The sequence below is a fragment of the Falco rusticolus genome, chromosome 6, assembly GCF_015220075.1.
Source record: "Falco rusticolus isolate bFalRus1 chromosome 6, bFalRus1.pri, whole genome shotgun sequence".
Taxonomy (NCBI): domain Eukaryota; kingdom Metazoa; phylum Chordata; class Aves; order Falconiformes; family Falconidae; genus Falco; species Falco rusticolus.
The window spans coordinates 66,795,035-66,810,877 of NC_051192.1; the positions used below are offsets into that span (position 1 = coordinate 66,795,035).

General features: G+C 36.1%; 1 protein-coding gene across 1 annotated transcript in view; it reads right to left on the bottom strand.

The window, feature by feature from the left end:
* The window catches only part of SNTG2 (syntrophin gamma 2), a 268,449-nt gene that overhangs the window by 8,170 nt on the left and 244,436 nt on the right, over positions 1 to 15,843 (bottom strand). The window contains exons 15-16 of the mRNA XM_037392081.1: positions 7,787 to 7,879; positions 3,275 to 3,385 (exon numbers count right to left, since the gene is read on the bottom strand). Of these exons, the coding sequence (XP_037247978.1) occupies positions 3,275 to 3,385; positions 7,787 to 7,879 (204 nt within the window). The remainder of the gene's footprint in view (positions 1 to 3,274; positions 3,386 to 7,786; positions 7,880 to 15,843) is intronic.

Genomic DNA, 15,843 nt, shown 5'->3' on the forward strand with positions numbered 1-15,843 from the left:
GGAAGAGTTGACCACAGCCCATACTAATTGTACATTAATGCCAAAATCCAGGAATCATAACCACTCTCCTCCCCCTTTCAAAATAGTCACAGAGCTACTCCTTCATACAGATCCATTTACATGCCATGTTGTAATTTCAGAATTTTTAAGTCTCTCCTAAAAAAAATCTGATTTCCTACAGAAGTGATCAAATCAAATATGTGTACATATGTGAAATTTTTGCCCTATTTGTCCAAGAGGAGGACACTTCAAAGGAGCTGAATCTCTAGAAGTGTGGCACAAGTTGTTGGCGGGGATTGGGAGGTCCTGTTACCACCCTTCAGGGAAGCTTAGGCAGGGAGAGCATCATCCTTTCCTGCCTTGATCAGCACCTAGGGCAGGGGTCCCTTGGCCACTCATTCATTACCCATGGGTTATCTAACCAGGTAATACACACATATCTACTAAGCAGCTGCAACAACTTTTACCCCATTGTCAGGCTCGATACAAATATGCTGGGACGTGGCAGTAATATGAGTGCATTGCAATGACTTTTGGGGGGTTTGAAGGAGTTGAAGTGGAGTTATTACTGAAAGGCAATGTAAGTTCAGGGAAGTACTGAAGTGGGAAACTATGAGGAGAAGCTGTAGGGAATATGAAGGACCTGAAGGAGAAAGAACTGACAGGTATTCAGGCCTTATTAGCTCCTTCAGAACAGAAAACTTTTAAAACGGAAAAATGTATTGTTCTTCACCTAAAACTGAAGTGCACAGGAAGAGGCACTTGGCCTAAAATTTACAGAAGAATAATAAAAAATCATCACTAGCTAGTAACCAGGATGCAAAAACAGAATTCCCAAATGTGATTTTTTTCCCCCAAGAATTTATAAGCATGTAAAATTAGACATAACCCAGAAAATCCTTTTGCAACCTTAACTCTACTGTTTATTGCCAAGTGAACATAAGTCACCTGTATCAAGCTTTATATCACATGTAGTGGCTCATTTATTCAGGAAAAATGAGACTTCTGTTATTTGATGACATTTTCTGTTTCTCATTGTTGGCTGCATTTCACTATACAGCACCATCTGGCTCTGTGAAATCTCTTTCAGTACAATAAGCTGAGGCAGATACTGTACTATATTATGGGTATTAGTGTTGGTTATTTCCTGACTAGTTTTTAATTCTGAAGTCTAAGGAGTAATATGTAGGTGGTGGGTGTGCACCTGAATATATATACCACCTACCTGCAGCAGAGAGGCTGCACAGCTGTATCTCAGTTCCATTTAATGGGAAATCCTAGTAGATACACTGCACTGCGCAGAGGCAGTGGTAAAAGGTATAGCCACTGAAACTCTGATAAAACCTCAGCTACTCAGTATCAGCCTTTCCTGTGGCCTTCAATAAGATTTTCCTGGGCTCACATGTACACATATGTAAATTTAGGTACATACATACTTAGACTTCTGTATGAACAGATCATGTATCATCTTCCAGCTGGTAATTTCAAGGTACCTCAGAAATATTCATGAAAACTTTGTCAGTTACAAGGTGTTTTCATTAAAGTTGTGCAAAAGAATACTTTTCAATGTTTTAACAAATATGCCTCCTGGACAAAATTTGCTGTAAAATTATCATTAGGACTCATAGCATTATTTTACAGATAGTAAAATTTTCATAAAATGCTAAAATTTACAGTTTTTCTATCTGAAGAGTAAAAAACAAGTAAAAGCAATTATAAACAATTGAAGTGAGCACAGAAATTAAAATAATTTTTACAAAAATCAGATTGTTTACCACAACAGAGAGAAGAATGATACAGTATTAAAGCAATGGAATTCCACTGCAAGCAATGGAATTGGAGCCCTTGGCCATTCACACACATGGATTATCTGATGATTTAAAACACAGATTCAGATTATGTTTTTTTTTTTTAACCAGTACAATCTTCCTGTCTGACCTGGAACATGTTACATGAGCTCTCTGCTACAGATGATCACGTATAAAATGATGAAAATAGTCCTTTTCTCTCTCCAAGGAGTACTGTGAGAAATGAAGTAGAAACAACCTGCTACTATAGTGAAGTTATTATAATATTGTACCTTTTGTAATAGTTATTATAATATCTTTTATGGTAGAGCCAACAGAGAACTCGGGTTAATGCTGAAATACTGAATAATTTACTAATATAGATGTACAAAGAAAGAGATATTGCATTTGTTCTAACTTTATGATAAAACCAGGGAGGTTAGAGATTTTCTACTTACAATTTTTTTAAAACTTTAGAAGGATAGGTAAAATATAACCTTTTTGCATGGTCACTACAGAAGAGTATCACTTTATAGGTGACTTTAACCTGTACAACTCCAGGTAAAAATATTTGAGAATTTTCACAGATATTCATATATTTTTCTGTTTTTTTCATTGGCTTTCGTACACCAAATCCCAATTGAACCTCACTCTTACTTTCCTCTTCTCTGTCATATCACATCAAACTTCTCCTCATTCTTTTTAAAACTGCATGATTGAAAAATTATCTTTTTATTTATTTATTCAGCATCAAACTTGGGATCACAGGGCAGAATCAGCACAGCCAAACCTCCAGATGATGACTCAAACTACAATCCTGAAGTAGAGACTGCTGAAGTTTAGTAGGGAATCTGAATTCAAAGTTTCACAATTTTATTTGATGATTTCTAGTGGGGAAAGAAGAGATACCAGTAATATCTCATCTCTAGTAGTGACTGTATGTCTCCACAGCTTAATTCCAGGTAATGCAGAGTACTGAGTGCTCTTAATTCACAGTAGAACCAATAGGTTTCACGAATTACTTGACCTTTTGCAAGAATATTCCCTTTTTTAAGCTAGCAAATGTTACACAATATTTTATCTTATCAGTGAATTTTAAGCACATATTTGCTTAAAATGTTAACTCTACTATATAGTAGCTTAAATATATATTTAGCATTTAAATAGTTTTATTTTTCCTTTATTCATTTTAAAAGAAGTTTTTAGATATTCTATCTATTATAGCTTGACTAAACTTCACAGAAATCATCTTTCTGAAACAGTAAAACACCATCATAACACAACTCAGCAACAGCCTTGTACAAATACTGTAATAAATCTATAGATACTGTATCACTTCTGTTTATTGTGAAGCTTCTAAAGAACAGGAAAAAAACCCTAACTGTGAGGTTCACTATATGCATGTGCAGTAGTAAATGGAATTTTTGATGCCTTGATAGTAATTCCATGCCATTTTTTACTAACCTGAGAAAGAGAATGTTGCTTACCTTTGTGTCAATTTGTTTAGTGTCTAGATTCTGAAAAAGCAACTTTACTCTTGTTTTCCCATCATCTGAAGAACCTTTGAGCTGAGAGAATTTAAACCTCCACAGCACATTCTGAAGAAAAATAAATTTGGTTAAAGACTGTGTTACACACTCTTACCTAGAACTATAGATTGATGATCAATGTTTATGTATTGAGACAAAGCGTTAGAGCTGTAAACATTGTGCATGAAAGCAGGCTGGTTGCAGAACAAGTAAAATTAATAGCTCTGTATCATATGTGAAAGCAAAAGATGCAATATTAATATTATCTAATTAAAAATATTTCTAAATTCTCTGAAATGTAAAAGTTCCATTTGCCTGCATAATATAAAAAATGTGGCAAAATTTAATTCTAGAAATACCCATGAGGATATTTATATAGTTTCATTATGAACACAATTCTATACCATATCTCAACCTTTCATATTTCAGCTGGCTCATCTGTGTAATGTAGATAATAATGTCTTACACAGATGTTGCAAAGCTGAATTTACTGATGTGTTTAACGCAGTTTAAAATCCTCAGATTTTAGAATAGAAATGCAAAAATATTATCATAAAATCTAGTCTCGCAAACCACAAAAATATGTTCTACATTACATAGTCATTTGTAAAATGTGTAAGAAATCTAAGCTTCTTGGTCTTCTACAGGTTTAGACATGTCATCTTCTGTTGATAAATCCTAGATCAACAAGTATGTTTTAATAGTTATGGAGACACTTTTTAAAAACAAATTTTGGGAAATTATTTTGAAACCAATGCAATTTTCTGTACTTATTTGAATGTTTTCTATTGATTGCCTGAAAATGTGTAAGTTTAAAAAAAACACATGGTAACAACTTGCATCCAGACATCCTGCTGATGTTTCCTTGATGCCTATAATCTTAATGAAAATTCTACAGACAAGCTGAAATGTGATTCAGTCCCTGGACACTGCTGAGGAAAGACAGTTTAAATACTTTGAAGGCTATTTCAAAAACACACACAGAAAGAAGTTTGCTATGTTCCAATTTCCAATATACATCATTGCAAAATATTTTTTTCTTGTAGACCAGTGTTTCCAGTGGTCCTCAGAACCTTACTCATAGCTTGAAAGGGAATGGCCTATAAACAGAGAAGTGCTTACAGAAAGCACAAAAAGTCTGATTCCATCTCCTGGTTCCCTGCAGACAGAAATGTTATTGACTTAGACAAATATAACAGATGAAGAAAACCCCAACTATGCTACAGCACTGTGACAGTGCTTAAACAGCTTAAGTTCATGAAAAGATTTTAACTGTGTCCAGAGGGCCTAATTAGACCACCTGAAAAGTATTCAAAACTTAAATGAGTCTGGATTTAAATAGGACAGATGAATGTTTGCTATATAACTGCTAGAGTAGAGATGAAACAAGAACTTAGGAACAATTTAGCGATAATAGGCATTGCTGGAGTCATCACCTCTCTCAACAGTTAACACTAAGTGGAAAAGAAGTAGATGACTCTGGAAGCTGGAAGAAAATGCACACTTTGGGATCCCTTATCTTGGATGAGTGGCTGGAGGCACAGAATAAGGAAGATGAACCAAGCCAACAAGAAAAAAAGACTCTGTGATCAGATATAAAGCAGCTGCAGGCCACAAGAGTATCTCTGTGATGGGACCAACCAAGTAAAAGCTGAATGAGTTAAGCCCATGATGACCCTGGAACAGAACACGTAGGAAATGAAGTAATTCTTTAAAATAAATTGAAGATCTCCCAAAACTGTTCTAGAGAAGAGTTTGCTAAAAGACACTTAAACTCCTTGTGTTGGGTTTCCATGGCAAGGTTTTGGTAGTTGGTGTGGAACAGCAGCCAGAGGGTTGAGAATATGTGAGAAAAACAGCCCTGCAGACACCCAGGTCAGTGCAGAAGGAGGGGCAGGAGGTGCTTCAGGTGCTGGAGCAGAGATTCCCCTGCAGACCGTGGTGAAGACCATGGTGAGGCAGGCTGTGTCCCTGCAGCCATGGAGGTCAACAGTGGAGCAGATACCCACCTGCAGCCCATGAAGGACTCCATGCTATCGCAGGTGGATGTGCCCAAAGGGGGCTGTGACCCCATGGGGAGCCCATGCTGGAGCAGACTCCCAGCAGGACCTGTGGTCCCATGGAGACAGAGGAGCCCAGGCTGGAGCAGGTTTGCTGGCAGGGCTTGTGACCCTGCAGGGGACCCATGCTGGAGCAGCCTGTGCCTGAAGGACTAAACCCCATGGGAGAGACCCACGCTGGAGCAGTTTGTGAAGAACTGCAGCCTATGGGAAGGACTCACATTGGAGCAGTTCATGGAGGACTGTCTCCTGTGGGAGGGACCCCATGCTGGGGCAGGGGCAGAGTGCGAGGACCCTTCCCCTGAGGGGGAAGGAGCAGCAGAGGCAGCCTGTGACGAACTGACTGCAGCCCCATTCCCCATCCCCCTGCGCGGCTGGGGGGAGGCGGCAGAGAAATCGGGAATGAAGTTGAGCCCAGGAAGAAGGGAGGGGTGGGGAGAAGGTGTTTTAAGATTTGGGGTTTATTTCTCATTACCCTACTCTGATTTGATTAGTAATAAATTAAACTAATTTTCCTGAGCTGAGTCATTTTTGCCTATGAAAGTAATTACTGAGTGATCTCCCTGTCCTCATCTTGACCCAGGAGCCTTTTGTTGTATTTTTCTCCCCTTGTTCAGCTGAGGAGGGGAGTGATAGAATGGCATTGGTGGGCACCTGGCATCCAGTCAGGGTCAACCCATCACACTCCCAAGCAGAAGTTCTTGCCCTTCTTATTTCATCATTCTTAATAAGAAGGCCCTTTTAATATAATTTTCCAGTCTGTAAAAAGGAACACTTTTTAAATGAATGCATGAGCTGGCTGCCCAAAATTTGAGATCCAGGCTTAGATTTGTAGAGCAGGCAGGAGACTGGCCCTTAATAAGTCTGTATGAACACCTGCTGTGGTGTAAGAGCATTCTTTGCATCAACAGGTGACTTTAATTTGAAATTCATTATCTCAAAGAAAAAATGATTTTTTTCAGCAAAATTGTTCTGTCCCTAATGAACTTTTATTTATTTGACCATCTCAACAATCTGTTTATTCAGTGTTGGTAGGAAGTATTCTGAAAAAGCTGAGAAAGGGGCAGCAGTCAGCTCCAGGTGACAATTATGGGAAGTAAGATGAACTGCGTAAGCCACCCGTTACTGCTTCACTCAGGCTTGAGAATACAGAGGACATCTCTATCTCTCACACAGATGAACAATAAATGCACTTGAGCTCTCCAGAATTTTTAAGTTTAACAACAGAATTGATCTATCTGATGGTATTCTATTTCTCCTTAGGTAAGCAACAAAGGTCAATATAAACCGTGCTCATCATCAATACTGAAGGTAGACACTGTGGCTCAAAGTCCTATCAACAGAGAAGATTTTAAAAATGGGAATACACCCAATGAATCTCCACATTTAAAAGAAACATTTTCTATAGTCTAAACTAATGAGATTACTTCTTATAGTTAATTTGTGGCTAAACGCAATTAGCCTAGATTTTTCAAGTAACGATGATCTTGGCCATTATTTCTCTGCACAAAGATTTCAATAAACTTGTGTATTTTGGCCCCAAACCCCGAAAATGCTAACACAGACAAACTAGATCCTGTTTCAATATTTCAAAATGCAGTATGTTTCCTCTTAAGTCTGTCTGACTGAATTTCTTCAACATATATTAAAAAAAATCTTCCATTTTGGAGTTGAAGACCATATTTCAGAGAACAGACCTACTGTACAGCTCTATTAATGCAGAAACATATTTTATATGTATGTTTACTTCTACTGGAAAACAAATGTATATATCCATTTAGAATAATTTAAAGTATTGCTAAATTATATTTAAAATAGAAGAATTACAGACAGGGCATGGTAGTTTTATATATCATAAACCATCCCCTGTAGGCACTTTATATATAGCCACTGTTTTGCAAGAGAAGTGAATTTAATCTTACAGATTATGACTTTGAAATGAATTTGCCTTTGTTCTGTTTACTTTAGACATGGCCTAATTTTTTTATGATGGAAGAATAATTAATCCTATTTTATATCTGTAGTTTCAAAACAAATACAATCAGGTGACACTTCATTTTTTTCATGACTGGTAATCTTTTAAAAATCTTGAAGCTTCTTCATTATAAGAAAGCCAGTCCCTCTCCTAAATATAACTTTCCTTTGCTTTTATTACTTGAAAAGAAAATTACTTTTTTATATTTCTCCAGAATTTATCTTTACATGCTAAGACAGAAGTCTAACTGTCCCTTTCAACTCCCAAACTGACTATGTTTCAGTAGTGCTATATAAATAAAAAGTACAGTACATTTGAGGAAGAAATACACATCAACATAAAAAATTACCGTTACTGATCAACATAAAATATTATGGTTACTGATAACTTCAATAACAGTAAAATAAAACAGAGTTGTTTTCTTTTTCTGCTTACCTTTGTTTTACTGTCAAAACAGGTAAATCCCAGAGCAAAGTCAACTGTGAAACACAGGGTGTCCCCTTGCCAACTGCACATGTATGTTTTAGACTGGAAAAAAAAAAGTATGATTTTTGAAAGAACAATCACCATCATTTGTCATAGAAAACTGGTATTTTATGCAGTTTTTTGTGTGGGAAGACACTCAGCTGGCAACACAGATACTGCTTTATATTATTACATTTTTAAATTGTCAGGAACTTCTGACTGTAAGTCAGCATCAGATCTGTCAGCCTAGATATTAAACAGAGATCTACATTTGAAGTTGGTCTTCTACAAAATAAATACCATTTTCTTGGAAACCTTCCCTTACAAAATGCAACACAGAAAAAAAAAAAAAAAAGCCAAATCTGAGTATTTGAAACATTTGGAAAACTGCTTAGACCTGACCTATCCATGACTTCTTGCAGAATTTCCAGCAAATGAGCAGGTAACAGTGCTTAAATGTTTAGTCACTGCAATCTAATTAAGATAAAGTCATCTACCTACTTGACCTCTCCATCTGATTTAAATTTTGTAGACAGTCTTCTTATTTTGCAACATTTTTTCATTTGTAAAATTGGGTGACATGCCCATGCAGCACTATGTTCATTAATGTAATTTAATAATAAGAACTAATAAATATCAACTGTTAGATAGCACTGATACTTGCTAGACAGTGCTATATATATACACAAATTTTTTGATCACTTTTTAGGTTAGAAAGAAAAAATCTGTTTTATTAACAAACCTAGAAGTTTTGTTTAAACTTCTGAATAAGGTTTACAGTAAAAAGTCAAGTAACATTCTTCTTTATATGTGCTTTAAGGCTAGCTAACTTGCGTATATGACAGATTCTGAAAGCATGTGAAAAATCTGCTGCTGCTGCTGCAATATGAAACAGCTTGGTGACATTCACCATTCACAGTTAAAGGCAAAAAGCCCATGGCCATCAGCATGAGTAGAGATGGGATCCTGTCTCCAGCCTTTCCTTGCCTCACCTTCCCAGCCACTTTTGAAATACCCTTCAGCCTTATGGAATCTTTGATTTTTATTTTTTTTTCTTCCAAGGGAGCATTATTTTGCTGTCATTTATTTTTCATAAAATGCAATGTTGCCTCATGCTTAGACATTTCTTTACATGAAATTTTGGTATGTAGAGAGTTTCTTTAAATTCCAAAAAATGGTTTTAACACAAGAATGGCCTAGAGGAGATTGAAAGCGTTAATAAACTGTCTTAATTTCAAAATAATCCCTTTGATTGTTTGGTTCAAGATTTTTAGTATAACCTCAAACTTCTGCATTTAGTAATGGTAGCAGTTTCCTCATTCCGCTATTAATAAAAATATTTAAGAGTTATAGTAAAAGAAGCATTTCTGAGTTACAGAAATGATTTTCAAAGGATTTTGAAAGGGCTGGGAATGATTTATTAATACAGATGAGTATTATAATCAGCTCAACAATGTCAGAGATATATATTATTTCTGAATATATTATTTTGCCCATTGGTGTTCAAAGATCATATTATTTGGCATTTAAAAAGATTTCCATGATGGATATTCAATTAAAATGACATTTAAATATCCCTACATTTTATTCAGTAATTATAAGGTGGCATTAAGCACCAGCCATAACATATTCTCCATTATTTTCCAATTAACAAGGTTATACTAGCTGAGCTCTGACTCAGCAAAGCAATTTTTAAAACTTATTAAATTAGATTCCCCCGATGGGTAAGCATCTAATTGCTCAGCCACAAATGGTGAATACTAAAATGAACTATGCACAAATAATTAGCCTGGAGTATTTTACAAATATTCAATATTTGCAAATAATGGAACTGGTTTAGAAACTATTTGCAAATACTAGAGGCAAACAGAATATGCTGCATTTTCACTGTGATAAACATTACAAATACATATGAAGGTTTACACTTACAAAATACACTAATAGTATCTTCTTTAAAACAGAATTAGTTTGGGTTTTGCCATATAAATTTAAAAGCCTGCCTATGGTATTTCCTCAATTACTTTGAACAGGTTCTCAGACAGGTCTGTGATAAGGACTCCCATTTTCACTCATTAACACTAGTACAGAGCACTGTATCTTTTCATTCTTGTCTTTGGAATAAGCGTCCCATACACTTGCAATTGTATTATCACCCTTGGAAGTTTAAGATAAAAAGTCCAGGCTTAGCTGTCTTTTAGTGAATTTTGAAGAAAATAAAATGGCAGTTCATATTACCCAGCCTGACAGCTCACAGTTTAAACAACAGAAAGGACTAGGTTGTTCAAAAAACCTTCCTTACCAATTGGTAATGAGATTTTTCTGGTCTTAGGTCTAATAATAGCTTATCACAAAATACTTGCGGATTGTAAGAGGTAGATGAGAATCTAGGCTGTCAACCTTAACATGCATTAAAATATTTTGCAATCATACAGATATACACTAATAGCCACATTAATTTACGTAGCTCATACATATATGAAAATTCAAAACATTAGCAAATGTGGTATAGTGACCATCTTTGGCTTGCACTGCTCCAGACAAGATGTAAAAGTCTTTCCAGCTCTAACCTCGTGATTCTGAACATTATGGGGACGTAGAGTGGGAGTTTAAGCCTGATGAGATTCTTTAGTCAAAGTATTAAGAGTTTAGCTGTTAAAAAGAGGGCCCCATGCCTGAACCACAACAGCTAAGAACATTGTAGTATACATCCTAGATCAATTATTTAATGTTTCCAAGCAATGGTATAATGATCTGTAGAAAAAATACTTGTAATAAAAGACAATGACAACAATGACAAAATCCTTATCTGTGTAATTGTTCAGGTATCAGTATCACAATGCATATACTTTTAACTCATGAAAATATCATTAAGTTGATAATATCTCTGTCCAAATAGCAGAATAACAGTGTATTTGACTCATTCACATAAGGAATTTCTTAGGTGTCCTGTCCCTAGTCAGATGGACGGCACTGGTCTGTCATTGGCACTGGTATCTGTCATGCCAGACCATGACAGGGCTTAATAGTTACAATGACTACACATATACACTCACTGTCTTTCCCACAGATATAGAGATTTCCCAGAAATAATTCAGCTTTTATCTATCTTCCTCATTTAGCAGACTGTCTCAGGATCCTGGTGTCCTGCCCTCCTGATGGCAGGTTCAGTTGGAGCTATTCTGCAGAATCAATGGATGTTCCAGCTGCAGAATTTGGACAGACTTACGGTGGCCAGTATGACACTATCATGCTAGCGTGGCACTGTAAATGTAGGCAGTATCAAGCAATACTTGTACCATTATGCACTAATTACCGCTATCTCACAAGCTGGCAATACCAGTTTTGAGCACTCCTGAGCACATGTACTCTGCCTATCTTGTCCATGCTACCACACTGTGTCCCTTTCACCAGTGCAGCTCTTGTGAAACTGAGCAAGCTTCTTTGCTCCAAAGGCAGAAGGGGAAAGCTGATAGCAGACCAAAGACTTTCTGTGGATAACTGGCTAGCTGAAAAGGGTCACATACACATAGTCCTGCTGGCTGGACAAAAATGCACATCGCTCTCAGCTTATCTGAAGTAAAGCAAAAATACACTGTCCTTGGCTGTTCTTGTTACACAATAACAGGAAGATCGCGGTGGGAAAAGAATGTTGCGGGTGGGAACAGGTAACTACAGAAGAGAAACTAGGGGCGGGCTTGGTATTTAGGCAACTAACCAATAATGAGCTTAACTTTTGTAATATGTATGAGCTAATTATAACAAGGCGTAAAAGGTGACCGTAAGGGACAATAAACGAAGTCTGCTGATCACTCATATTGAGTGACTGTGTCTTCCCTCCGTCGCGACAACTTTCCTTCCGGCAAATGAAATTTCTGCCTCTCCTCAGCAAATTGCTGATCAAAGCTGAACTCTTGCTTGGGCATGAACTGCAAGGGACTGAGTCCTGGAGGGGAGTAAGAATATATATTGTGAGGCTTGAGGAACTTGGTACTTTATTTTTGTTGTTGCTGTTATCCACATCAATTAATATCTTCCAAGACTACGCACGTATCTTGGAACGTGCAGAAGGTAATTAGCATTGAAGTTTTGGTTAATTACCTCTTAATGGAAAAAAACAGAAGGGCTTCTTTCATGCTTCGTGTCAGTACTCCAAAAAAAGACTGATGTAGTATTCTGTCTAACAATGAGAAGAGACTTTACATATATGCTAAATGACAGGCCAATTAATTTCATGCCAAGCTTTTATGATCATTAGTTACAATGACTCTTTCACTCACAGGGAGGGAATGTATTTGTGAACAGATCTGCCAACCTAACAAGAAGGGCTTTAAACTTGGTTCATGGGTGTGTAAGTAGCCAAGTCAAGAGATGAGTAAATGCTAAAACAGGAGAATCAATGCATGGGCAAAGACTACAACACGGACTTTCTTATTTCCACTGAGAGAGGAGGGCATAAATATGCCTCAAATATCGGTACAGTGAGAGACAGAGCCTGGGCAACAAACAGAAAGGGGGGCCACTTTACATGGAGTCACTGGCCTATTACTTGGTTGGAAGCACAAAAACTTTGGTGGATAATAAGCTCCATTGCGGCCCAGACACAGGCTGCTTAGGAAGCAAAGGCAAGGAGGAAAAAGAGCCGCCTCTTCTTGAGTTGCCTTCTATGTGTAGGTGTCCTAGGCCACACAGAGCCATAGCATGAAGCCAGAAGGAAGCAAGCATGCCCGCCAGATCAGGGGCCTTCTGGTTTCAGCAGAGACAGGTAGGTGTCCCGAGTAGGCTAAAGCCATAAGTAAGTTTGGTTGCTTCAGGGACTGTGCAGTCCAAATGCTTCTAAACATATCTGGACATGCAATACATTTTTGTGGTTACTGTGAGCTTATTAAAATACTTTAGCTGGAGGGCCTAAATTTGCTTAAGTTATGTCATAGGTTTCCAATGTAATATCTCTGGATTTGTTTCGCAGACATAAAATCTTTTAATGATACTCTGATGTGGGATTATATTCTGTCCAAGAAATAGGGGGTCCACTTGTTTATGTTTTCCAGTAAAATTATTTGAAATCATGATAACTAATAACGCCTGTCAGTTGAGGTGTTACATTCTGAAATCAACAAAGATTCATAGTAGAAAAATACCATTTTATATCATTTTTAAAGAATCAGGGTGGTCAGTCACTAACCTTTTAAGTCATTATTCCTTTTCCTAAGTTTTCCTTTATTTCCTTGGGAAATAAAGTTTCTAAGGAACAATTATGATTCAACGATGTTGCTCATGTAAGGGCAACACAGCAAAATGACACAGTGGATATTCCTTTTAATGGAGCTTACATTTATAACTCCAGTGCTGTTGTTCCTAATGCCTCATCAAGCTTACAGTTTCAAAAATTCAGCTGATGCCTGGCTACATTGTGGTTAATTATTGTCTTGCATGAAGAAAAATCTCACTTGCTTTAACTACAGCATTCATATGCAATACAGACATTCATTCTGGACTCAACTATGCTCTGTTGAGCAAGAATTCTAGTAGTTTTGATCAGCCAAAATACAGAAATAAATACCAGTCTTCTATTCTAAATGAATACAAATTTGGCACATACATGATTTTCCTTGTTTATTCTCCAAAAAGAAATTGGAAAGTAGACAATATCTTATACTTTACTGCTTAAACTACATTTCCCCTGCTACTATGTCACTGCTTCATAGATGTATACGTACATTTGCTCTAAGACAGGCTGTAAAGGTAAGTGGGAATACAGGCACTATTTCTCACTATACACGTCACAGAATTCAACACATTCTTTCTAAAAGTAAATGATTAAAATAACCAGACAGCAAAGCATTTTGGCAAGAACCATATCCATATCCATATAGTATATACATTGCACACACTATTCTCATTATTAACTTAAAATATGTGCTATGCCTCTGTGTGGAAATACTATGCCATCAATATAATAAATGCTAAAATCTTAATAAAGCTTTGACTTTGCTTAGAGCAAGGGAGTATTTCTATTAAAATCAAATGAACATTATTTTATTAATATAATGAATATATTTCTGGAATATTGTTTCCCAGCAACAAGTCATTCCTTTTACAAGTAAAATAACACAACTGATAAGAACAGTTTTATTTGTTCAGTAAAAGCAATACCTACTTCATATATTATAAACCAGCCATCAGTATCTGGTTCTGGTCTTTTTCCTTTTTTACAATTAACAACCAATGAATATAGACACAAGCCAAGAACAATAGTGCGTGCGTTTAGTATTTTTAACTTAGTGATGATCCCCAAATCCACTAAATTTAACAACAAAGCTCTTTTGAGCTATTCAAGATATGTCTGATGTTATTTAATGTAAAAAAAATTAAATAAATTAAGCATAGCCATATACAGATCAAAATTAAGTGACTAAAAATATCAAACAGAACAACTAGAAATACCCCAAACTGAGCACTTTTCCCTATTAAAGGAGTTGACTTTTCAACAAAGTCCATGATCGACTTAAGACAGTGAATGGTATACAGATGAGGGAGAGAGCAGGATTCTAATGGGCTACACGTAGATGAAGTGGTTATGTTTATCATTCTCTATTGAACTGCAGATTAACATTAAAAAAATGAATGTAATTGTAAGAGTTTTCCCTAAAAATCGATTACTGGTCAACTTCTCAATCATATTAACAGAAAACTCCAGGGCTGCCACTTTGAACTGATAAAACTTAAATATTCAAATATCACTGAAACTTGTTTCTTCTTATTTCTGAGATCAAATCCCACCTCATATTATATTTAATATTTTAGTCTTTCTGTCGTTGTTGGCATCTGTTAAAAATGGGAGGAATTTTGTAGGACTTGTCAGAGGAACTTAAATGCCTGAAACAGAGAAGGACATAAATGACGTGATCTTTTATTATGCATTAGAAATAAGATAATGCACAACAGCATTTAAAATACAGTGACAGCAAGAAAAAAAATACAAACAGCAGACAGAGTTTGGAACACAGATCCTTGCATTAAAACTTTATACAGCAGCTTTTTACAAGATATTAAATCATACAGAGGTGACAGGAGTAAGGTTTCTTAATGCATTCAATGTATCTACCAAAACATAGGGTTTTATAAAAGCTTTAATATGGAACCGTCAAGGTCAAGAATGAACTTTTTCAACACTTGTAATACAAAAAAACTCCAAGTAGGATGTGGAGATGATGATAAGAACAAGCAGAATTGTTTTGGTTGTATAAGAAATATATCTCAGCCCACATACAGACAGTGTACTAGGAGGCATACAAAATTAAAGTCCTTAATTCTGAGGAGAGCCTGCAAAAATCTTCTTCAACAGTCTTTCTGTGTAGAATTACTTGTATTAAAAAGAAGTGCTTTTAAAACTCTTTGATATTCCAAAATAGTTGAATTAAAAATGCACATACCTTGGTTTTCTCATATTTAAAATTCTTATTGTTATTTTAGGATAAAATATTTTATATTATGTACCAACATTTTTTAAAGCACATTTTTCAGAAGCTATTTTTAAAGTACATTGAAAGCATTCTCACTCTGAATGCACCTTCATCTGAGAAAATGAAATGACAATGAAATCTGACATTCATCAGAACCATGAGGGATTTCAGAAATTTCATCCAGAACAGACTTCTGAAGCTCAGGTGTATTTCTGTTCCAGATAACTGTGCAAAAGGATCAGTGAAATAATTTCTGTGAGAGTGAGCAAATTAATACCTTAAAAAATGTGGCAGATCCACTCATTTGGCCATAACTTAAGAGAATTCACCATGTCACAATTAAAAGGTTACAGAACTGTGATAATTATGGTTAGATACAATTACACCCACTTCATTGAAACAAACCAGATCTGTTTAAAAAACTTGTACATTCCTTCAAGATCTGTGGTTGTTGCAAATAAAGGAATTGCACCTTAATGCCCTAAAATGACTCGGTTTACATACTTGACTGGGTATTAGTATAAAAAAGCGCATTCTCTTGGAAAAGATGGTACTATAACGTGA